This window comes from Pseudopodoces humilis, chromosome 20 (genome assembly GCF_049639895.1).
Source record: "Pseudopodoces humilis isolate 2021_Gansu_Grassland_sample_001 chromosome 20, ASM4963989v1, whole genome shotgun sequence".
Classification (NCBI taxonomy): Eukaryota; Metazoa; Chordata; class Aves; order Passeriformes; family Paridae; genus Pseudopodoces; species Pseudopodoces humilis.
The window spans coordinates 3,941,663-3,967,091 of record NC_142219.1 but is presented as its reverse complement, the minus strand read 5'-3'; the positions used below and the strand labels follow the sequence as shown (position 1 = coordinate 3,967,091).

The 25,429-nt window shown below is 49.6% G+C and overlaps 1 protein-coding gene across 3 annotated transcripts in view; it reads left to right on the top strand.

Moving 5' to 3' along the window:
• Nucleotides 1-1,579: 1,579 nt before the first annotated feature.
• CORO1C (coronin 1C) overlaps nt 1,580-25,429 on the top strand; it is a 39,412-nt gene continuing 15,562 nt past the window's right edge. Inside the window, exons 1-2 of one of the 3 annotated variants that reach the window (XM_005524303.3) lie at nt 1,580-1,654; nt 19,009-19,208. In XM_005524303.3, the coding sequence (XP_005524360.1) occupies nt 19,014-19,208 (195 nt within the window). In that variant the 5' untranslated portion in view covers nt 1,580-1,654; nt 19,009-19,013. Of the gene's footprint in view, nt 1,671-7,560; nt 7,579-19,008; nt 19,209-25,429 lie in introns of those variants that run through there. The other 2 variants (XM_014253831.2, XM_014253833.2) reach the window with 2 other exon arrangements.

The window sequence follows — 25,429 nt, the reverse complement described above, 5'->3', positions numbered from 1 at the left end:
TTTTTATCAAGTTGTTTGCTCAGTAGGTAAGAGAGGCTTTCTTGCTTGTTGGATCAGTGGTTACATTTAGTGTCAAAGGTTAATAAATTCAGGATAACATTTGTTTAATCTGTAGCTACTGATGTTTCCATCAGCTGTGACAGTCAGACCAGGACAAATGTATCTCCCTGAGGTTTTTCCGTGTGTTTTAACACCAGCTATCACTCTCAGGGGGTAATTCGTGGTCCTGTGACAGCTCCGTGGGGGAAGAGGAGGGCTCTCACCTCAGCTCGTCACGACACATATTCCTCCAAATTCTGAAGGATTACAAGAGGAATTAGCGGGGTGATGCTCCCCGAAAGATCACCCCCCTCTTAAGCATCAAACCACACGCAAATGAACGTGCAAACGTCGGCCCAAACGGATGAGGAAGCTCGAGGAGTTTTGTTTTTGGCCATGTATGGTAACACTGAGGGCTGTGGGCTCTGCTCGGGTGTTGTTCACCCGCCCCTCGGGCTCCCTGAGGCCGCAATGGCCCCGAGTGTGGCGGTGTCACCTGTGTGCAGCCAAGTACAGCGTGCTCGCCTGACCTGTCAGAACAGCACAGATACAAACAAACCTTACACCTCAAAGCGCAGCGTCCCCGAGTTGTCTTTACCGCCAGTGCAATGGGGGGAACCTCTGGTTTCAAACCTCTGCCCTGCGTGTCTCGTTGAAGTGTGTCTCTTAAGGGCTGAGCTGTGCAGTTTTTAGCAGGGGCTTTTGTCACGGTCCTTTTTTCACCACAGCCACTGTGATTTGGTGTGACAGCGAGAGGTGACGCGGTTGTTTTTTGTGGAGCTACTGGTTCTTCTCAGCGTTCCCTCTGAGGACAGCAGCAGGGTCATCTCACCGCTCAGGGCAGACACGGCCGATCCCTCAGGGAGGACACGATCACTCCCTCAGGGAGGAGATGACCAATCCCGCAGGGATGACATGACCGGTCCCTCAGGGGGGACATAACTGGTCCCTCAGGGAAAACACAATCGGTCCCTCAGGGAGGACATAACTGGTCCCTCAGGGAAAACACAATCGGTCCCTCAGGAAGGACATAACTGGTCCCTCAGGGAAAACACAATCGGTCCCTCAGGGAGGACATGACCCGTCCCTTAGGGATGAGACGATCCGTGCCTCAGGGATGACATGATCGATCCCTTAGGACAGACACGGCCGATCCTTCAGGCATGAGATGACAGATCAGGAATGACATGAGCGGTCCCACAGAGCGGACAGGACCGGTCCATAGGGCGGACATGGCCGGTCCCTCAGGGCGGACACGATCGACCCCTCAGGACCCTCATGACCTCTCGCCCCCCACTCGCCGCTGAGGGGCGGCGGGGCGGGGCCCGAGAGCGCGCGACCGCGCGTGGTGGGGAGCGCCGCGCGGCCATTGGCTGACAGAGCCGTCACTCACCGCTCTGCCACGCCCTACCGAGGGAGGCGGGACTGGGCGGGGCCTGACCGGAGGGGCGTTGTCTCTCGTGGGCGTGGTCTGTCTGGGGGCGGGGCCCGCTGCCGCGCTGCCCCGCCCCGCCCCGCGGCGCTCAGTCGGGCGGCGGCGGCGGGCGGAGGAGGAGGCGGAGGCGGCGGCTCCGCCGGGCTGAGGAGCGGACGCGGGAGGCGGCTCGGGATCGCGGTGCGGCTCGGGGGCGGTGAGGGCGAGCGGGGAACTGGGGAGCACCACAGAGCGGGGCTGCGGCTGGGCGGGCGGTGCGGTGCCCAGGGGCGGGCGCCGGGCAGGGGGGGGGTCCGGCCGGGCGGGCCCTCCCCGCGCGGGGCCGCCGAGCCCTCCGTGAGGCGGCGGCCGCTGTCAGCACGGGGCCCGCGGCGGCAGCGCCCTCCCCGCACCGCCTCGGTCCCGGCCGCTCCCCGCTCCCTCCTTATTAGGCAGCGGCGCGGGGTCGCCGCCGCATCCGCATCCGGCCGGGGCCGCCGGGCAGGGCAAACCCGGGGCGGGGCGGCGGCGCCGGGCGCTCCCGCCGCGCACCTGATGCCGCGGCGGGGACAGCGCTGGGGGGCTTTTGTTCGGCGCGTTTTCGTTTCTTTTTTTTTTTTTTCCTTCCTTCTTTTCCACCCGGCGATGCAGCAGCCGCTCGGTGCCACCGGCGTGTGCCGCCCCCGGAGAGCTCGTCCCCGCCGTGCACCATGGCAGAGGACAAAAGATGAGAGCCCTGATGGGGTTTTAGTTTGGGTTGATTTTTCGGAGGCTCCTGTAGAGCAGGTCCTTGTCACGCCGTTATTAGGGGCTCTTTCGAGGCTGTGCAGGAGATGTGTGGACTACTGGGTTGTGTGACATGGTATGGGGATCCCAGAATGGTTTAGGCTGGGAAGAATCTTAAGGACCATCTCATGCCATCCCTTTGCTGTGGGCAGATGTCCCTGGGCTTTGTTTTCCTATGCAGGAAGCCACATTGTTTAACAGCGATACGCCAAAGCTGAAATTTAAAGGTTAGTCCATACCTGTGCTTTATGAAATTCCCACCGATTCCGTTAACAGCACGAGGGAAGGTCTTGGACACATGGGCAGGTGTCCGACACCACCACACAGAGGTTCAGCTGTAGGACATTGTGATGCTGTAACTGACTGACTGCACAGGAGACCGGTCTGAAAAAAGAAGAAAATAAAAGAAGGCAGTGAAAGGTGCTGGGAAACAAAAGTAAACCCCATGGAAGCAGTTTTATTGTTGAAGATAAGTGATACGCGTTAGGGTTGGGGTTTTTTTAACAGCTGGAGTTGGTCTGAGCACTTCTGTTCGTGCAGATGTGCGTGGGGATTACTGGGAGCAAGACCAAGGACGGTGGCAAAATCAGAGAGGGATATTCTGAACACACCAGGCTGCGGTTGATTTTTCAGTTCGCTGCTAAATTTCCCAATTTTGTTTTAATTTTAGGCCAGGCTGTTCCCAAATTACCTGGCACCATCCTCTCCCTCTGTGTGCCTCCGTGGCACACACGAGGGAAGCTCTGGAGTGTGGGAAAATGGTGTGAACTGGCACAGCGTGTCCTGGGAGAAGCGCGTTTGGATGTGGGGAAAGCAGCGGGTGTTGTGTGCGGGAGGCGGGAGAGGGTTTATTCCATTTTCATTTGAATAACGAGCATTGAATCATCTTTTCTGCTCAAGAGGGGGGGGAAAATCCAGATGGCTGTGTGCTTGCAGGAAGGTTTTATTGCAGCTAATAGTGGTGTTTGCTAAGGACTGTGTACACAGAGGTAGAAGATCAAATACTTTTGTGGCAGTGCCTGTTTATTTTGGATGTATGTGTTTTTCTGTGTTTTTGGTAGCCCCAGTAAGACCTGACACGGGGACACGTCAGGCAGCATTTGCTCAGTGTTTGTTTCAATACAGCACTTCATAATAGTAATTTTTCAATGGTCACTTGTAGCCTTTTATCCAGATTGCTTTAATCAGCATTTGTGTTCTCTGTTGGCATTGCTCTGTCTTCTCCCGAGCTGTCTTTTCAAACATCATTGGATTTTTTCAAGTGAAATCTTCATGCTTATTGCATCTGTCACTTCTGGGATTCACTCCAAGCGAAAGGCAGGGATTCAGTTTAATGGCAATGAGGAGGAATGTGCAGAAGGGGGAAATATCAGCTTTTTCCTGGGTGATGCAGCACAGGGTGCCGAGCTCTACCCTCGGTGACATCGTGCTGGCCACGTCCAGCATTCGACTTTACCGATGGCTTCCTAAAACAGCTCATTAAACCAAAACGTTGTGTTGTGATGGGGAGGGAATTTATGGTCCTGGGTTTCATTTGGTGATCGGTTCCGAGGAATATCCCCGGAATGCCAGCTTCCTATTCTGAAAGACATGAGCAAAACACTTCCTGGCCTGAGTTTGCAGCTCGGTGAGGTCATCAGTGCACCACTCCCAGGGCTAGGAATGTCCTCTTGGGCAAGCTCACAGGCACATTTTCACTTGACTTTTAAAGTCTGGGTTTGTTTGTTTTGATTTTGTTTTACTGAAGCTTTTGTGATCATCTCAGCCCTTCTCCGAGGATGTGTTGGAACAGAAACTCACTGAGGATTTGAAGTGCCCCAGTTTAAGCCTTTGCAGGGCATAGGAGCAAGAATTAAATGTTTGTGCTCTCTTCTATCTCGCTCCCTGTAGTCTCCCCCAATTAATATTTTTGGGCTGCCGTATTCTGGTGGATAGCTCTGAAATTGGTATGATTAGAAACTGTTTAGAGCTTCAGTTTTAGGCAGCTCCTGGAGCTGTGTGTGGAGAGTCAGGCTGCTGGTGGCTTGGAGCTGACAGGATGGGAACTGCTGAGTTTTTGTCACGTCCTGTACAGTTGCAGGTGGTGCTGAACACCAGGTTAAAATGAAGCAGAAAAAGGTTTTAGGCTTTAGCTGAGTGACTCAGAAAAGCAGCAGTGAAAGTCCATTTTTCTGGATGTGTTGGCTCCACCAGTATGGTTGGGAATTGTTTACTGGGCCCTTTCTTTTTATCTGTTAATAGGATTGCTTTGTTCTGCTTTTCCTCCTGTGAGTAATCGTGCAAAAAAGATGGATTATTTGTTTCTTTTTGAGGTTATAATTGTTCAGTACATGACTTTTTGTGGCTTTTCTCATCTCAAACCACACATAGGCATGTGAAATACCAGCATGACACAGAACTGCTCAGCTGCTCCCAGAATCCACTGGCAGCTTTGCAGGGCTTGTCCTTGGAGGCACAAATTGTCTGGAGAGGATCCTAATGGAATATACCAGCCATTAGTTCTACACCAGCCATTAGTTGTGTTTGTGGGATTATGTAGGGAATATAAATCCAATCAGGATAAATGGCTGGAGGTGATGTTGTAGCTGGAAAGTAGAAGGTGGCTGTTGGGCAAGTGGATAATTTTACTTTTCCCCCCTCCCATGAAATTCCTGATGCCAATAAGGCAGGCGGGATCCCTTGGATCAGACACCTTCCTAAAGGGTCACAAAGTGCTCCTCAAATGGAAGAGGCTTTTGTGACAGAACATCCTGAAAACTTCAAAATCCTGCTCTGTGGGTCAGGAACTTGTCAGAGAAGTATTGAAAATGGCATCTGCTGCTGCCTCCAGAGGGGAATACCTGTGGTTTTTGAAGGCTGCTGATGGGCCCATGGTGGATAGAGGAGATCTGCTTGGTCTGGAAGTGACAAAACGTGGCCTTTTGAACCATTTCTCCTCTGTGCTGATCACTTAGAGGGAGATTCAAGGAAGAATCACCTGCACTAGGGAAAGGACAATTTCTTCAGCATGACCACTTTGCTTTGTCTCAGTCCATGTTTTGTTGGTGATAACAGTAAGTGATCTCTAATCTGCTTTTTGCTGAGCCTGTGATGATGTTGGAGGTCTGGCTCTTGGTGGGAGACATTGCAGTGACTCTGACATTGAGCTGGGCCTCTCAGCCCAGCATAATTAAGTTTGTCTTGTTTTCCTTTTTTAATAATTGAATTTGAAAGAGCAGTGGAAATAAACCAGTGGTGGGATCTGATTTAAAGTGATTAAGGCTCACAGCCTGATGCTGAGATGAGCTCCCAGTTCTCCTTGGAGTGTTGCTGAGCTGTGCTTGAGGCCAAGTGTTCCCTTCAGGAAGGACCAGGGTTTCCCTGTGGTTTTCCAGATTTTGGCTGCCATCTATGTAGGAACAAGCACACAGGTAATAATTCTTCTGAGCTGAATATTAAGGCAGCCATTTCTGCATTTTTAGCAGATGTGCCTGAGCAGGATTTCCTAAAACTCCATGGGAATAGTGTGCCTGAAACTACTTCTTGTTTGCATCCCTGTATGAACCTGAGCAGTGCATTACACCTGCAGTTCCTGGTAAATGGACTTCAAATCACGCAGTTCTGAGTATTTGGAAATATGGGAACTTCCCCTCCCTCCCCCCTGGTTCTGCATATAGTTGCCATAGAGACCGTGTTCCAGAGTCCTTGAAAATCCATTGTTTCTCCCAAATAAACATAAAAACCTGCAGTTTTAAAGCAGCACATTTTGCAGTGTCCCATTCCTGAGCATTCCTTCATCAAGAATTGTTTTGACAGGACAAGAAGCAAATGGACTGAAACCGAAAAGAGGGGAAATTTGAGTTTAAGGACGGATTTCTTCCCTGTGAGGGTGGCAAGGCCCTGGCACAGGGTGCTCAGGGCAGCTGTGGCTGCCCCATCCCTGGAAGTGTCCAAGGTCAGGTTGGATGGGGCTTGGAGAAATGGGATAGTGAAAGGTGTCCCTGCCCATGGCAGGAGGTGGAATGGGATGAGCTTTAAGGTCCCTGCTAACCCAAACCAGTCTGTAAACCTGACAGGGACTTGGCATCCTGCAGTGTGCCAGACCTGGATGCTGGACAAACTGATAATGGGTGTAATTAGCAGCTCCGGGGATTAGCAGGCAGCAACAAATTCAATCCCTACTAAGCACCATGTCCCTTGGGAACTGGGCAAACTGGCCATGCTGGGCAGATGATGGATTGATAGGGAAGATTGTCATCAGCAAAGGTTCAGTGCTCAGGCACCTGCTCAGGGCTGGAATTACCTCCTGGAGTGGCTTTCTTCACCCCCCTTTTCACTTTAAATAGTTAAAAAGCCCCTGTGGTTTGCTGCTTCCTGCTGGAATCTGGATCCCCCCAGCTGACTCAGGGTGTCTGCTTGGCATTTCCTTGGCATTTTTCATCATACCTGTGTGAAACAGATTGGTATCCTTCTTTCCAAGCTGGGAATGTGAGGTGACACATTTTACTTATGGTCTGGCAGGGTACTAGGCTGGGAATACTTGAAGCACGTACTACCAAGTGGAGTTTTACACATGGTTCAGGTATTTGCCCCAGCACACCTTCTAGGAATATGTACATGTGGCTAAATGACCATTGTTACACCTTTAAACTCTTAATTTCTTACTTAATTCCCTTCTGCAGTACTTGTATTAATGATACCATATCTTGGAGGCTGGAGGCCCAAAGCTGTCTCATTCAGAACAGGAGGTGTGTTGCATTTTTTTTAAGTTTTCAGTGATACTTTTTAAGCTTTATTTGAATTTTTGGATCTGCTGAGATCAATTTGCAAGGCAGGAGAGAATCCTGAGCCAGTTTAGGCAAACACAAGTTGCCAGACATTCCTCTGCAATACATTCTGCTTTAGCACTGCCTGAAGGGTGGGCACAAAACTCCTCTAGCTCAGTGTTGCTGTGCTTCCAGCATATTTTTCCTGGCCACTGCCAGGAAAATTGCTCCTTTCTGGAACAGTTTGTTCTGTGTGGTGTTTTAAGGTGCTGCTGTTAAAGGTGGGTGCCCCTGCTTTGGGTCAGGCTACCCTGGGGTTATCTCTCCATTCTTCCTTTGGCTCCCTGATGTTTCTTTGGGGGTAAAGGTTATCTTTTTGTTCTTTGTAACTGTGCTTTGCCACATCCATCTTCTGCTCTGCTCAGGGAATTCTTAGGTGCTCTGAAAGCTCCCATAAAAACCAGCTGGGCTTATCTGGGTGTAATTCTCTTGTTTTGGCCGGGCTCTTCCAGAGCTGCTGGAAATGCCACAGGGATTCCCACAGGACTGGAAGTGTGGGTTGCACGTGGAGCAACGTGACTGTCAAGCCAACAGGTAAGTAAAGCTTAAAGGTCATCAAGGCACAGGCTGTAATTCTTCACTGAAAACCAGTTCTCCAGCTGAGGGCAACCAACTGAAGGTCCAAGAATTCCCTAAGGAATCAGCCTTTGCCCAGTGTTGGGGTGGGTGTGATCCTCCCTGTCAGGGAAGCTCAGAGGTGGAGGTGGTGCCATGGAGGTGTCAACGACACGGGTAGGAAGATGTTTTTCCTTCTTAGATCTGAAATCTGTCTTTACAGCCTAGAATGTTTATTAAAACTCCTTAATAATCTAAATCTACTTCCCTAAGTTAATTTTTGGTTTCTTGCCTGCCCAGAGAAGTGAGAAAAGCACTTTGTGTCACCTTCATAGTTTGACACCAGGTTGTGCCCCTCATTGTCCCATGACATGTCAGTGACAAAGAACATCTGTAGGACAGAGGAAATGTGTTTTAATTTGGAAGCCTGTGCTAAAGCAGATGTTTGGGGGGCTGTAATTGGCATCATGAGACAGGGATTTAAAATCAAGTTAGCAGACTGAACTATCTGGATTTGAGTTTCAGTCTTCTCTGGCCTTGTGGTCCCTCCCCCAGCCCTGATTTCAAATTGCACGTTACGGAAACAGGACGGAATGACAATGGTGCTCTTGGAATTATAGGCTGCTTGGCCAGAAGAGCTGGCAGGACAGCAAATGGAAATGTGGAGAAACACACGCCAGTTCCAACTGGGAGCATTGAGATTCATTTTGCAGCTTGTTTGTACTGCATTAAAATCTGAGATGTTGGTGTTGTCCGGCCCAAACCTCCCACGTCCCGGGGTGAGGATGTTGTCTTGTCTTTGACAATTCACTGTTGTTGGGGTTATTTTGAGAACATTAAAAGCAGTTCAGTGTGGGGGCCTCACCTGCTGGGTGGGTGTTGTTGAGAAGTGGAAGAAGGTGTTACTCAGGATGTGCCAGCCAAGCTCATTGTCACTTTTTGGAGCAGAGTGTGTCCACTCAAAATTCCAGTGTGATGGACCAAGCTGCTCTGTGCTGTACTTCCAGTCTACCTGAGATGTTCTCCAGGACTCCAGCCCATCCTGTTTGCTGTTAGAGCAGGAGATATGTGGCTGTGGTGTTAATCCATGAGGTGCTGCCATTGTCCTTGGTCACCCTGCTGCTCCTGGGTCACGTTCTCCAAGGCAGCTCCGGCTTCTCCGCAGGCTCCCGGCAGGTCTGGGAGTTGTGCTCGGTCCAGCAGAGCTTGGAGCCGCTGTGGTCAGGCTGGGTCATGTGGAGAACGCTGCTCCTTGCTTGGTCAGTCTGACTCACTCTTGGCCGGGCTTTTTGGGAGCCTTGGTTGTGCTGATCTGTTGTTTCTGCCTTATTCTGGAATTGGGAGGAATTTGTGTCCCAGTTAATTTGGTGTTCGGAGCAGAGGGTTCCCTGATGGTGCAGTGCTCTGGGAGACCTGGGACCTGCAACCTTTTATCTGGGAGACTGTTTTTCTTTTAAAACACCTTTACTGTTTCGAATTTCTTCCTATGGATGCCAAGGGATGTTGCAATTGAGGAATAGAAAACAGCTCACCTATTCCTTTGGGGATGGGGTTGGAGCTCCTCTGCCATGGAGCCAGACTGGGAGAGCTGGGAATGTTCACCTGGAGAAGAGAAGGCTCCAGGGAGACCTCAGAGCCCCTTCCAGTGCCCAAAGGGGCTCCAGGAGAGCTGGAGAGGGACTTTGGACAAGGGATGGAGTGACAGGACAAGAGGGAATAGCAGGATTAGATGGAATATTGGAATTCTTGGCTGTGAAGGTGGGGAGGCCCTGGCACAGGGTGCCCAGAGAAGCTGTGGCTGCCCCTGGATCCCTGAGAGTGTCCGAGGCCAGGCTGGACAGGGTTTGGAGCAACCTGGGATGGTGGAAGGTGTCCCTGCCCATGGCAGGGGGTGGAACTGGATGAACTTTAAGGTGCTTTCCAATCCAAACCATTTTGGGATTTCTACTTTCACTAAATCTTCTGGTCATTTTTTAAGGAATGACCCAATTTAGTAAGCGAGGAGAAGCAGGGTAATGTTCCCAGTAATGTCCACTGGAGTTTACCAGGAACTGTGCTTGGAAAACACCGTGTTAATGTAGTTCCCTTCATGTCTGCAGCTCTTCTTGACTCCAGCAGAATGGGAAATCCTGCAGGTTGTTATTCTTTCTGTGCTTTAGGCTCCCAGCACCTGGGAGCTGCTGTCTGCTTGACTTCTCCTTAAATCCACCGTTGGACAGGACAGATAAATCCTGTGTATGAGCTGTCAGGTCTAGTGCTACTGGTGAACTCCTCCATCACACACAGAAATTCATGCAAAATTATTTCATTTAGGCAGATTTGTTTGCTTTAGGCTGTAGGAGAAAATAGAGGAGAAAATACAGCATTTTTCTGCTATGAACACTCTGTTAGAAAAAGGTGCTTGGTTGGTTGGGAATGCTGGGATCTGGTGGTGATTTGGTGAGAGTTTCATGAAGCTGTGCTGAGGACCAGCTCTTTTTCTGTTTGTAACCATCAACCTTTGCCCAAAAAAAAGAGGAAAAACCTCCAGTGTATCTCAGGAATATGGTCTGGAAAACGCTGGCATGTAACCTTCGAGTGAGAGAGGAATCCAGCGGGTCGGGGCAGCAGCTCTGGCCAGATTGCTACTTCCCTGTTAGCTCTGATAACAGAACTAGGTCAGTGCTGGGGAGAAGCATTTTATCACTGAGTTCCCTTAGCTGGAATCCTGGGAGAGCCGTGCACTCCTGCTTGTGTCTCCCTTGGGATCGCGGTGTGGTCTGGAGCCCTGTTCTTCCCTCCTCCCCATGGCTGCTCCGATGGGTGTCAGGAGCATCCCTGGGGCTGCTGTGATGGCTCTGGCTGCAGCTCCCAAGGCTGTTGCTCAGGATGTGGCTCTGTCTCTTGGCAGTGGATGGGATACAGTGTGCAAAGAAGCTTCTGTGGTGTTTATTCCAGTGGAAAAGGAAGGATCTTTGGAGGGGATCATGTGAAAGGCCACGGCCTTCTGTGGTCGGCTGCTGGAACAGTGATGTTGGAGGTGGGAGTGTGTGGGAGGTTTCCCTTTCCTTATCCAGTGAAAAGCTTCTGTGGTGTCCAACCACTGTGCAACTGTCTCTGCTGGCAGCAAAAGCGGAAGCTGAAATGCAGGGATCACAGAATTCCAGAATGGTTTGGGTTGGAAGGGACCTTAAAGCTCATCTCATTCCACCCCCTGCCATGTGCAGGGACACCTTTCATGCTCCAGTCTGGATTTGAATGCACTGAGGCACCTGGAATGTTCAAACCCTGCTCTCTTAACCCTGTATTTGGTATGTTAGTTGCCTTTATGAGGTTTTGTCCTGAGTTTCAATCCTTTATTTTTATCTCCACTTTGCTCTCCTCTTCATTTTAATACCCATTTTTGCCCAGCCTGTGGTAACATCCCCTAAAACATCCCCAACCACCTAAGAGGTGGGGCAGCTTTAGTGCCAGCTGACAGCTCTAAGAGATATAAACACAAAAAAAAAGAGGATTTTTGGAGGTTGCTGCTCTAGTGCAATGAAACTCCCATTCCGGCTGGTTCCCCATCCCGCTATGGCTCCTGCTGAATTATTTTGTGTAATGATTTTTGTGTGCATTCATTGCTCTGCCTTTCTGGTAGATGAGACAGATTAAATGAAGCCAGACAAGGCTCTCAGTTCGGGGTAATGACTTTAACTGCGGCGTCCTTTTGTCACTGCAAATTATGGTCAATGATGTAATGCTGGATGTGGAGATACAGTGACAAAGTGTGGGAGTGGTAAGATCATCCCAGAAGGGTTTGGCTTGGAAGGGAGCTTCAAGCTCATCTCATTCCACCTCCCTGCCACAGGCAGGGACACCTTCCACAACCAGGTGATTCCCCAGGAAGGTGAATTTTATCCCTGGAAATCTTGAAGTGAAAATAGCCCCGGGAGGGGAGATGTGAGATGAGCACACACAGGTAAACCCTCAGGAAATAATGAGTCCTTCTTGGTGATCCTGGGAGATTTGAGCTCTACAGGCACTTCTGACTTAAGAGTTCTTCATATTCTAAAGGTTTTCATGTGATCATTCCAGGTTACAGCTCTGAAATCCAGAGTCGTATCAAGTGTTTCACAGGTTGCAGCCAACACCTTGCACTTCGTCCAGAGCAGAAATTTCAGCTTACTCAAAGTTTAGGTTGTGTTACATTTTTGAATGTGCTGGGCTCCCCAGTTGAGATATAATCAAATTCCCTGGTAGTTTGTGGTTTAGGTTCCCATCCCAAAATAGAATCTTGCCAGTGGTAGAACAGCTGGATATTTCAGTATTAAGTTCATATTCCAGCTTTTTGTCTTTAAAATGAAGTGAAATCAGATGGCAGGGTCTTGCTCAACCTAGGCTCAAGTAACCAAAGACTGAAAATAATCTGCACACAAATATGATGTGTTTTGGAATTGTGACCATCTGTAGTAGTGTTCACCTTTGTTTTAAGTAACTCTGAACAGCTGAAAACAACAGTTCTGTCAGCAATGGACTGGATATGGATTGATTGGAAAAGGGATGCACAGAGGGAACAGAATTGTGTTTAAATGCACAGAAACTGCATCAAGGCATTGGTGGCTGTTCCCTTTTTCTGCTGAGCTTTCATGTGAAGTTGTGGGGTGAGCTGAACTTTTTGTGGCCACTTGACATTTTTTCCCCCCACTTCCTTCTTTGCCCAAGTCTTGCAAGACTTTGTATCATGAGCCTGAGCTCTTTGATTCCATGGATACTTGGAGAGGGAGATGAAGTTTTCCAAGAGCATGGAGAGACAAGACAAGGGGGGGTGGGTTCAAACTGAATAAGGGTAAGTTTAGATGAGATATTTAGGAGAAATTTCTTTCCTGTGAGGGTGGTGAGGCCCAGGGTGCCCAGAGAAGCTGTGGCCAGAGAAGCTGTGGCTGTCCCATCCCTGGAAATGTCCAAAGCCAGGTTTGATGGGGCTTGGAGCAACCTGGGCTAGTGGAAGACATCCCTGCCCATGGCAGGGGGTGGAACTGGGTGAGCTTTAATGCCCCTTCCAACCCAAACCATTCTGAGATTTTTTTATACTAATTCCTCCTTCAGCCTTGATGGTGACAGTGGTGGCAAGATTTCCCTGGAATAGGTGAGCAGCTGGACCGAGCCCAGGGCAGTGTGTGTCCATGGCCCTGGATCACCAAGAACCCCAGAGCTTGCACAAGCAAAGCTCTGGAGTGAAGAATTGCCAGAAAAGAGCGATTAGGAAATAACCTGGAGGTCTCTGTGCCTTTCCTCAGTGGGGTTGCTCAGTCCCTGCTCCCTTGGACCCACAGTGGTGGGACAGAGCCATCCTTGCCGTGAGGAGCACGAGGGGATGGTGGTGTTTTAATGGCCTCAAACCCTCTGAAATTCTCTATCCTCCCTTCCATGTGTGGCTCTGCACCTTATCTTCCACAGGATGTTCCAAGTGCTCCAAGGAGGGAATTAACAGATTCCTTGTGGGTTTTTCTCCAGTGCTTATCTTTGTGATGGCCAACTGCTCTGCAGATGTGGCTCAGCTCTGCTCCCAGAGGGTGTTCTCTCCATGCCAGGGGCAGGTTGGAACATCCTGGTTTGGGTTTAGGATTATAACATACCTCCAAGATTTTATTTTTTTTTTTAAAAACCAGCTCTGAGCACAGAGTTGGTTTGGTGATGAGGTTTTGCTGATGAGGCCCAAGTGGCTCAGCCCCACTGTTCAGGAAGACCTTGGGCATCACAGTTGGTATTTGGGAATCCTCTGGACTTTCCCATGGTGCAGTTTCACCAATGGCTCCATCCCTCCATCCCTCCCATAACATCACTCATAATTGCTGCTGGTGCACTGCCTATAGAACCACTGAATTATTGAGGTTGGAAAAGACCTTTAAGACCGTCAAGGCCAACCACTGACCTCTTAATTTTTATTTTTCTTAATCTGCTTCCTATTCCAAAAGCCCCTCAGCAAGGCTCAGACTGGGAGTTTGGGGATTCACCATCAACAGCTGCAACTTGACTTTTTCCACTTAAGGAAGAGCCTTTCCAGTTCCAAGCACCAACCTTTTGTAAATGCTGTTCTCCCTATCCGCTGGATTTGTATCTCCTCACCCCCCCCTTCAGTAGCCTCCGGCTGTCTGACTTCAACTGGCCTTTTATTCCAATGCCTCCCTTTCCAGAAGGGATCACAATCACATGGGCTGAGCAGGATTTTGCCATTAGTGGGGGGTTTTCCTGTAAGTGTTCCCTAGCAGGATGCATTTCCTCTTGCATAAGCAGGCTGCAAACCCTCCGAAGCCACAGAAATCCATCTGTTGGATTCTTGAGACAGATAAATCCTTTATAAACAGGAAAATGGGCAAACTCATGGTAGCTCTTGTGACACATCATGATGGGAGATCAGAAAAGAGTGGAATGAAAAGTATCCCTGTGCGAGCGTGGCCGGCAGCATCCAGCCTTTTCAGGGTCCTTTTAAAAGCTGCCACAAGGGCTGGGCTGTTCAGAGGGCACAGACTGACAGATAAACCCAAAGTTTTGGTAAAATTCAGCTGGAAGTCGCTTGGGGAGGGAATAAATAAGAGATTTGAAGGCTGGTTCCTCTGTGCCCACCAAGATACCGTGTGTGGCCAAGCGGGATCCAGGAGCTCAGCAGCTGTAGATCTGTCAGCACTTCTATTGTGGAGGCCTTTGCAGAGTGTCCAATGCTTCTGTTTTAATTTTGCTGAGAGTTGTAACTCTGGCAAAATTTAAAGGCCTTTCAGCTCCCAGTCAGGAGGTTTTAAATCCTGTAAATTTGCACTTTACCCCCCAAAAATATATTCTGTCTAGCAAGTGGATGGAGATGGTTCCTCAGCCAAGGTTTAACAGCATAGATAATGATATAATTAACTTCTTTTTTTAATGCTCATGTTCCAAGTCCACTTCCTAAGAGAAAATCCCCAGCACAGCCCTGCCAGCCATGGATACACTTCCTTACCCACTTGGGTATTTCCAAAGTCACTTCCCAATGTTCCCCAAACTGCCCGGGTCATCCTTTTGCAAGTGTGATGGAGGCTGAATCAGCCTTTCCTGAGGGTGAATCATCCCAGGTGTTGGTGTCTCACCTGATAATCCTAAAAGTGGCACAAAAAAGACAGGGACTTGTTAGAGCAGGTTCAGAGGAGCCCACGGAGCTGCTCTGGAGCTGGGCTGGGGGAGCTGGGGGTGTTCACCTGGAGAAGAGAAGGCTCCAGGGAGACCTTATAACCACTTCCAGGGCCTAAAGGGGCTCCAGGAGAGCTAGAGAGGGACTCTGGATAAAGGATGGAGTGACAGAATAAGGGGAATGGCTTTAAGACAAAAGAGGGTAGACTTAGATGGGATACTGGAAATAAATTCCTGGCTGTGAGTGGGGGAGATCCTTGCACAGGTTTCCCAGAGAAGCTGTGGCTGCCCTGGATCCCTGGGAGTGTCCAAGGCCAGGCTGGGAGGTGCCCCTGTCCATGGCAGGGGGTGAACTGGATGAGCTTTCAGGTTCCTTCCAAATCAAACCATTCCATGAACTGGAATGCCAAGCCTGGAGCTCCTGCCGAGAGAACCTGTGACAACCAAACTGAGCTGTGGATTTTCTTGGAGATGCATGAGGAGGAAGAGGAGAAGGGAGGGGATCCTTTGCACGGCAGGATTGAGAAGCAAAGAGGAGACAAAACACTCTTCCCATTTAGGGCCAGTCTGTGGCAGAGCTGGGATTCTTTTGGGGTGCTCAGGCTCCCACTCCCCACATTGGGTTTTTCACCTGCTCTCCCTGATGAGCTGAAACAGCCGCAGTCGCTGCTCCTTCCAACCACAACCAGCACATTCCCTCCTCCTTCTTCTTCTCCTTGGAGAGCAGCCAGATCAAAATGGCTCTGATCCAACGCCAAGAATCACTCCCTTTGCTATGGAAATGAGCACTTGGGGGCTGCTCACCATGTGTTCATCAAAGAGTTCCTGCTAAGGATGATGAGCTGTAGGTGGGGAAGAGGGCAGGGAAGGTGTGTTCCAACAGATCCCTTTGGAACAAATAAGGATATTTTTGGAAGCATCTGAACTCTCTGCATTTTTTAAAAGTAATTTATAGAAAACCAAATTATTACCCTTTGCATCAAAGGGTGAAAATGAGGGAAATAAACTAGTAGGATTTCATCATGGGGTAAAGGGAGTTTCTCTTCTGTCAAAGTGGAAGGGGTGACAGATCCCCAGGATCTGATACTTGAAATGAACTTTTTTTCCTGCTGTTCTGGTATTGATCATGTGAAAAAGTGATACAATTATCCAAGTGATACAAATAATCCTTTGTAGCCATCCCACCTGAATTCCCAGCATTGGAGCAGCCACATTCCCAGCCCCCTGGTTCTGTGGGATGCGATTCCAGGCAATTTGCTGTGCTGGCTCAGCACGACAAGTTCAAACCTTTGCTTTACCTTCTTCCCAACAATCTGATTTTAATCTGGATTCACAGCAGGGTGGGAATGTTGCCAGGGGGTGAACACTCCTGGAAATCCACCATGCACAAAGCAGGAGCCTTTTCCCTGCTCCTGGCTGAGTTGCACAGGCAGATGATGAGAAGGATTTGCTCCAAGGGGTGTTTCCAGGTGGGGAAGGGCTGAGCTGGTGTCACAATGGGCTTGGGAGAACATTCCCAATATCCTGGGGGTGGCCTGGGGTCACCTGGAATGGTGGGAAGATGGTGGTGATGCATGGTTGGTGCTCACTGCCAGACCTAGCCACGAACTCAGAGGTTCAGCCGAGCCCTCCCAGCTCTGGGAGGAGCCCTCGGGATGGAATTGTGTGACAGGGCTCGGAATGAGTCGACACAAATCAGTAACTGGGTGTGGAACCGCATTTTTTATGATGTGTCTTAACTGAATCTTGAGACTTCAGCATTTCTTGTCATTTGGGCATCTTGGAGTTGAAATTCACCTTTTCTTTGTGCATGATTTGGTAAAGCTGGGATCGTGCTGGAAGTATCCAAAACCAGATTGGATAGGAGCGTGGAAGGTGCCCCTTCACGTGGCATGGGGTGCAGTGAGATGAGTTTTAAAGTCCTTTCCAACCTAAACCATTCCATGATTTTGTTTAGTGCTCTCACCTGCTGGCTGGAGCTGGAGAGCAGCTCCTGGTTTATGACTTCCCATCACACTCCGGTGTTCCGGGGTGTGTCCAGCATGGAACAGGCCTTTGATTTGTGCTCTGAGGGAAACAGTTGGCAGAAAGTGCATGACACCATTCCAGTAACTGATGGAAGTCGGGAGGGAGCCTAAATTCAGCTTTAATAAGATAGAAATCATTAACAATTTCCATATAGTTCTTTTCCACTGGCATCTCAAACACCTCAGTTCTTCCCAAAATTTTGCATTTAAAACCTATTTTTTCTTAACCATTCTTAATCCTCTTTAAAATATCAGTGTGAGAAAGGTACTGTGGGGAACATCTCCCTGCTCTCCGTGGCTGGGAATGACCGTGGAGCCCTCGGCTCTGTGTCACCAGCGCGTGACCTCCACCCCACACCTGGGACAGGTATCCCCATCACAAAACCAACCCCAAATCCCCATGGACTGGGCATACTGGTGGCTCCAGTGGCAATGGTACATCCCTGACCACTGGAAGTGACCAGTGCCAGTTCCCAAACGGGCTCTGGTGGAAAACAAACCCTCAGCTTTTTCTCCCTTATCTCTGCGGAACTGGAGAGTTTCACTGCAGAGCTGTCTGTTTCGTTAATTGGAACATTTTCCTCCTCTTCAAACACATTCCGTGGCATTTCCCGGCTCTGATGAGCGCTTCCCTGCAGTTATCCCGCTTTTTGTCGTTGTTAATTTTTTATTTAACCTCCCAGACTACAAAACAGCCATCAGCGCTCGGCGCTTCCCTGCGAAGCCTTTGCAGTCACAGACAGCCCTGGGAGCTTTCATCACGTTTGCAGCAGACAGCCTGCGAGCAGGGATTCGGGACAGAACCACATTCCCAGTCTCTGGCTCCAGAGCATTGTGCTGGATCACTGAGCAGTTTTTCCCAGCCTCTCCATGTGCTTGGGGACCTTCTGGGAGGCAGGATAGGAGGTGGACTCTGCTTAGTTTTACTTTTTCCCCTTTTTTTATTTTTTTATTTTTTTTCTATCCCTTGAGACTGGGACAGAAATCATTTTCCCATTTGTAAAAGCAAGATGCTGTATGGAAGCTCCTCTTCTGCTCCATCTTCTCTGAGGGATAAAGCCTGGGATGATGGGAAAAGCCCTTCCCAGATGTGAGGGCTCCATAGGTTGTATCCCTAGTCCAAGGTTGTGTCTGTGTCTTCTCCCAGGTGCTGGAATTTTCCACACCAATTCCCTTTCCCTCTCTTCTAACTCCAGAATTCTTGAAAATCATTTTTCTCAATAAATGCTACAGACACACCAAGTTAATTGGAGTTATTAACTTGTTTCCATTACTCCTTTCTGTCTAGGAAACTAATTTTTTTAGGGTGATTTTGGAGTTAGAAGAAAGAACTGGAAGCTAGGGAACATGTGGAACCACTTCACAGGAACACCGGATTTTGAGAGCTTGCATTTTTATTTACATCTTCTGGACCCTGTCTGACTTGAAAGTAAACAAGTTCAATCCAAGACTAGATTTATCCTTGAAAATATGTGGAGACTTGTCTAAAAACTGCTTTTGGGATTAGGAACTTCCTTTACTGCAGTCAGGGAACACATTTACAGTGGGGAAATTAATGCTTAACTGGCAAATTCTGTAAAAGCGCCCTGGAAATGCAGTTGGGTTGGATTGGGTGCAAAATAACCTGAAATTTGAGTTAATAAAAGAAGGGAAAGGCAAAGCTGGCGGAGAATTTGGCAGGTTTTAAGGTGGAGGTGTCCCAGGCCAGGCTGGATGGGGCTTGGAAGAACCTGGGATGGTGGAAGGTGTCCCTGCCCATGGCAGGAGGTGGAATGGGATGAGCTTTGAGGTCTTTGGTGCCAAGAGGACGGTGCCAGACTCTTTCCAGCAGTGCCCAGCAACAGGATGAGGAGCAATGGCCATAAATTAAACCATGGGGAATTCCACCTAACATGAGGAAGAACCTCTTCCCACGGAGGGTGGCCGAGCACTGGAACAGCTGCCCAGGGAGGGCGTGGAGTCTCCCTGTCTGGAGACATCCCAAATCCACCTGGAGGCATTCCTGTGTCACCTGGGGTGACCCTATTGTGGACTGGGTGATCTCCAGAGATCCCTTCCCACCACAGCCATTCTGGGATTCTGCCCCTTCCAACCCAAACCATTCCACGATTCTACGAATCTGAGCGAATCTGCGTTCCCGCGTTGCCGAAAGCGCGGCCGTGGAGCTGATGAGAAGAACCGGTGCTGATCCAGGAATCTCCTGGACATTCAGGACATCCTTTCCCTGGAACTGACCCTCTCCTTTTGCATCAATGTGCAGACACGATGAGGCGGGTGGTACGACAGAGCAAATTCCGGCACGTCTTCGGCCAGGCGGTGAAGAATGACCAGTGCTACGACGACATCCGCGTGTCCCGCGTCACCTGGGACAGCTCCTTCTGCGCCGTCAACCCCCGCTTTGTGGCCATCATCGTGGATGCCAGCGGTGGGGGAGCCTTCCTGGTGCTGCCTCTGCACAAGGTAAGTGCTGCTGGAATATTTCTTGAGTTACCTGCTCGGCTGTGCTGTCATCCCGGCGTTTCTTTGGGAATGATGAAGGCTGGGAAGCGGCGGCTGTGGTGACAGCGGCTGCTCAGCGGTGCCATGTATGAATGTGTTTAATGTCTGTAATCAGCCTGATGCTTCCTGTACATTAAACACAACAAACAAGCTGTTTGCTTGATTCATCTGAGCTGATTCTGGCAGTACTTTCCACGTAGAATCGTATTTTAGAAGCCTCTTTATGATCAAGTCAGGTTTTTCTACTGTCAGGGATTCAGCTTTTTTTTTTGTCACTTTGCTCAGGAGCCATCTGAATTCAACTTCTCCTTGGAAAGTTAAACCAGGAACCACCTGAATTCAGCTGCTCCTTGCAGAATTCATTCAGGAATGCACCTGAGCCCAACTGCTCCTTGCAGCCCCACATTGGAGGGATGCAAAGGAATGAGCTGGTTCCGAGAAGGGCATTCCTGTTGCCCCTGGTCTTGCATGGAAAAGTCACATCCATCTTCTGGAGGAGATTCTTTTCAGCTCTTTCTGATACTTAGCCTGCAAATTCTCGAGATCAAAAGTCTTTTTTTGCAGTCTCTTCCTTTCTCTGTGACCCTCAAACTCCTCTCTTAAGCCTGTGGTTAAGTTGTCCTCAGTCTGTCATCAGCCCTGAGCTGCTTTCCCAGCTCCATTTCCAGATCTGCCCTGTGGAATACAGAATTAGTGCCCAGGGTTCAGCACAACTTCCCACCCAGCCAGGGCAGAGCAGGGGCAGCGACATCTCCATCGTGTTAAGCAAAGCCAAACCCCAACTTCCCAAAATAGCTCAGTTTGCTGCTGTGATGAGCAGCCCTTCCCTGCTTAGGGCTCATCCTCGGGCCACGTGTCCCCTTCCTCCTGCCTGGACCATGCGTGGTGGCACAGCCCTGGATTAGGAATTCCTGGTTCAGCTGCATCACCGATGGCAGGGGATGTGCATCCCTCTTTTCCTCTCTTATATCCCAATGTTTGGAGCACAGATCTGATGAGGGAGACTGGGGGCTCAGCCTGGGGAAAAGGAGGCTCAGGGCCAGACCTGGTTCTCCACAACTCCCTGACAGGAGGGGGTCAGGCTCTGATTCCAGGGAACAAGAGACAGACCCAGAGGGAATGGCCTCAAGCTGTGCAAAGGGAGGTTTGGATTTGGTATTGTGGAAAATTTCTATATAGAAAAGATTGTCAGGCATTGAACAGGCTGCCCTGAGCAGTGATGGAGTCCCCATCCCTGCAGGGATTTAATTTGTGGATGTGGTACTTGGGGACACGATGGCCTTGGCAGTGCTGGGGGAACAGTTGGACTCATTGGTCTCAGAGGGCTTTTCAAACGGTAATGATTCCATGATTCTGTGTTTTCTCAGTCCCTGGCAGAAATTCCTGCTAATTCTGTGTGCCCTTTTGCATTTTTTAGTGCCATCTTTGGTGTTATTTTCACATCCATTCTGTTCTTCCTCCCACTCTCTATTTATCACTGCCTTGGTGCCCTCAGCTCCATTCCTGCCTTCCACAACCATTTAATATCCACATCTGAGAAGGTTCCATGGGAAGCTGGAGGAGCTGTGTCCCTCACCCTCGGCCTGACACGTTCTTTTGCAATGCAGTGCTTTGCTGGCTCTGCTGTAACCAGTTCCTGTGCTCCGCATTTATTTTTATAGCCTGGGCTGATGAAATTGTTCCTCCAGTTCCTTCAACACCCTAAATAACATTTGGATTTCTCTTTGAACCCGTTTAGCACAGATACTTATTAAGCTCCCCACAGCAAAATCCTTGTTCTTATATTCAAGGGGAAAAAAAAAAAAAAATAAAGGCAATTTTCAGCCATGGGTTTGGGCTGATTTTAAAATTGAGCCATAAAAATACACTTGCTGCATTTCTGCAGGGGAAATGTCCCATAATGACATCGTGGCTGCTCAAACCCAGCGCTTTGCAGCTCACTGGGAATTACCTGGGATGTGGCTGACCCTTGGTGCGGGGCGAGCACATAAAACGGGTGATTTTACTCCATGTAATGTGCTTTTCCTTGCCAATTTTCACTGGTATTACAGGGTTTTGTTATGACCGGGATTTACCGCTGCCGGGCTGGCGCCTCCCGGCGCCGGGCGGGAGGTCTGGGGGTGTTTTTGGGGTGGGATGAGCCCCCCGGGACCCCGGTCTGGGGGTGTTTTTGGGGTGGGATGAGCCCCCCGGGACCCCGCACCCCGCTCCCGTGTGCTCGGAACGGGCGGGGGGCAGCCAGCGGAGGGGGGGCGCAGGCCCCGCCCTCTCCCCGCAAGCCCCGCCCCTCCGCGCGCGCGCACCCGCGCCCGCCGCAGCGGCACTGCGGCGGCCGCGGCTTTTTACCTTATATGGTCATGGCAGCGCTCGCGGCCGCCGCGCTGATTGGCGGGGGCGGGGGCGCGGCGCGGCAAGTGCGCGGGAATTAACCCGTGTGCGCGGGAATTAACCCGTGCGCCCGGGAATCCATTAACCCGTGTGTGTACCCACGTCCCCGCCGCTTCCCCAGCCCACCACGTGCTGCTGAGGGTCTTCCCGCTCCGCTCCCTCCCCCCCGCCAAATGGAAGACCCAGCGGCTGCATCCCCTTTCCATCCCCGCAGCTCCCGGAGTAGCCGCAGCCAGTGCAGCCGAGCCGGCTTTGCTGGCTGTGGAAATGCTTTGTCTGAACTTCCTGTTTTCTTGCACGCACATGTGCAGGGGCTTTGCCAGGAACTCGCCATTCCCATGCTCCGGCAGGAGCCGCTGAGCATCAGACAATCTAATTCCCACAGGTTGGTTGGTCTGGAGGGCTGGCCTCTGTTGGAATGAGCCACATAGTTTGGAAAAGCTGTAATTCCTCTCGGTCAGGGTTGTGTAGGTGATAAGAGCCAGGGTAATCAGCATTAACTCTGCTCTCCAGGGAGGGAACTAGAAACTTCCCGTCTTGTTCTGAGCTGTGGTTGTAGAGTTGATTTTCTCTGAGGTTTATCCCAGGGAAAGCTCTGGGTACACAGGGAAGGTACCAGATAAAAATCCTCTGGGCTTCCTGGTATGGTGGGCAGGATGACTTGGAAACGCCTGGATTCAGGGGGAGGTTCTGGTGTTGGATCTGTGTTCCAGCAGAACTGGAGAAAAATTTCTTTTTCCCCCCTCCTCAAAAACGCTTTGCGGTTTTTATCTGCACAGAAAAACCTGCTGCAAATGTTCTTTTTTGTTTGAGTTCATGCAGAAAGATCCGTTCAGCCACGAGTTGTCTTACGTAAGGCCTTTACCAGAGGTTTATTCAGTCCCCTTTGGATATAGCTTTTATTAGATTTTTCCATTTTCCTGATCCCTTCCTGCACCCCCTTCACACCAGCAGCATTCCTGCAGGATCTGGGATCAGATGGTGCCCTGAGAGGCAATTAGCATGTGGGTGGGGGCGTGCACACCTCGGGAATGATCTTCTCCAAGGAATATGTTGTTCTGCAAGTGACAGGCCTTGGTGTTCATCCATGGCATAGGAGAATTGTTAAGCAGATCTTTCCAATTCCTATTCCTCCAGGAAAGATTTGGGGGAAAGAAAATCATCCCGTTCTGAAGTGTGTGTAAAATAAAATCAGAAGGTTTTTGCTGTGATGGGTTTATTGAGCCTTTCCAGCCATTTTAGGGGGAGTGTGATGGATTTTGTCCTTTTATTGCACCTTGGATTTTTCTCTGTAAAAATAAGTTTATATTTATCACTGTCAGCTTGATTCCAATGGATCATCAGGTTCTAATGTAGTAGGGAAGAGAGGGCAGCAGAGGGGCTAATGGGTCTCATTCCTCCAGGGAAAAAAGCAGCAAATTCCATCCCCTGTCTTACAGTCAGAGGTTTGTACAAGTATCTCTGCCATTTTAAGGCTTTGTCCAATAATGAAAATGGAAGTTGTACTTGGTGGAGCCCTGGATCATCTATTCCCAGCTCATGGGAGTGATCCCTGTGGATCCCTGTCTCCTTGCCCAGCAGCTCTGCTCTCTCAGGGTGGATGCTCATCCTCTGAACAGCAGCAGGGTTTCACCACTTCATCCAGAGCCCTCAGCTTCTGGGATACCAAGTGGCTTTCCTGCAGTTGGTAAGGAGCAGGGGGATGAACTGCTTTGGAAATCATATTTTAGAGAGGGGGAAAAAACGGTGACTCTGTCTCTTTTTAATTGTAATGTCATTTCTGGGCCACGTATCCATGGAACTGCTGGAGCTGTGCTGCACTCCCAGCTCCGGGTGATGGGATTTTGCAGGTTGGGTTGGCTGTGAGGACACTGTTTGTGTTGGGTTATTTTTTTTTCCTTTTTAAAGCCAGCCAGTGTGTCCATTCTGTGTCAGCCTGGGATGGAATCACAGAATCATGGAATCCCTAAGGCTGGAAAAGACCTCAGGTTCATCAAGTCCAACCTTTGACCAAGTACCCCCATTCCCACTAAACCACATCACAAAATGCCCCAGCTGCTTGTGTTTTAACACTTCCAGGGATGGTGACTCCCCCACTTCCCCAGGGAGTCTCTTCCATGCTTCACCACCCTTCCAGTGAAGGAATTTTCCCCAATATCCAATGTCACAGCCCTGCAGCTGCCAAGGTGACAACGAGAACGGGAGCACCGCTGAGGGATTCTTGCAGAGCACAGTGGTCTCTTTTTGCCTGACTTTCCAGTGGATCCTTTGGGAATAACACTTCCAAATCTTCCAGATTAGTTCTGGATGCCTGGATTGGGCTGTGGGGTGACTGATGGCTGTTGGGCAGCAGCTTCCATTTCAGCCCAGATTTCTCCCAGGTGCCTCCTCCAGGCCCAGCTGCTGCAGCCAGAGATGGAGGGTCAGTGCTCAGAAATTCAACTTCCCTGGATGAAACTTTGGAGTTCTTTTTAAAGAAAATCCAGAATTTAAAGAAAAGATGAGTATTTTCTCTAGCAGAGAAAAGGTGCAGTTGGTTGGGGTTTCAAACTTTGCGGTTGTGACCTGATTTCCTTCCTCAAACTTGTGCAGAGTGAGGGGGGAGCTGCTTTGGATTGTGCAACTCGATGCCACTTCCCTAATTTAAATGGAGATTTCAAGGAGCACAGCCATGGGCTGGGGAAGCAGCTGTTCTCCCTGATATTTTTACCATAATCCATGAGCTGTTTCCTGCCACCAAATGCCCTTTTCTGGCAGAGAAACGATCACAAGACACTCAAATTAATTCATAAAACTCCCACTTTTAGGAACAGTTTTCTTGTGTTTCTTATCCATCCCTTTTGGATTTAATAATATTTTTTTCTTCTTATCTGTCACTTTTTTTCTGGAATACATGAAATACATTAAAATTTAACTTTAATAATTAAAATTAATAAAGGAAATTTTCCCCTTGCTGAAACACCTGAATATTGAGTGTGTGTTCAGTCAACACCCACTTTATTAAAAATCCTCAAATTCACCTTTTTGACCAGCGTTTTATAAAATACAACTCCAGATTTCAAAAGTTCTCAGGGATGTGTCGAACCGCAGCCCCGGTGGATTATGAGAAGGATTGAACTTTTTGAAGTTAATTTTAAGCTGTGAGTATCAGCACTTGAGATTTATTTTAAATCCTCTCCTAATTATAAGATTACATTTTACAAATAAATAAATAAATCCCCAAACCTGGGAGCATTAGAGCAGCGTGGAAACACACCCAGCTGGCAACCTACATTGCCAAACCTCGTGGTGTTCTGGTGGTGTTTGGAAGGAATTGTGTTGAAAACCATGGGATTTGGTGATTTTGCAGCTTGGTGGGTTTTTATAAACCTACTGCAGCTTTCCTGGGATTTCCCTTTTTGGCAAATCCCCTAAAATACTGATTTTTTTAAGCTTTTCTGAGCATGCTACAATGCTGGGAATTGGGGTTCCCTGCTCCAGGGGGAGGAATGCTGCCGGGAGGAGGAAATCTGGTGGATGGAATTCGCAAAAGTGATGCTGAGAGGTGATAAAATAACAGCCCTGAGCTCAGAGCTGCCCATTCCTCACCCTGAGGGGTCAGCCCTGGGGTGGTGCTGCGGGTGGCTGTCCTGTGCTGTCCCCACAGCACCTTGGGAGGGTCTCTGGTGAAGGTGTTGGTGACAAGGGGCGGATGCGGCGCCTTCGGAAGCTCTCGGGACGTGCTCAGGAAAACACCGTGGTTTCCTCTGCTCTGCAGAGACCGTTTGGTGCCTCTGACCACAAGGCAGGAGCTT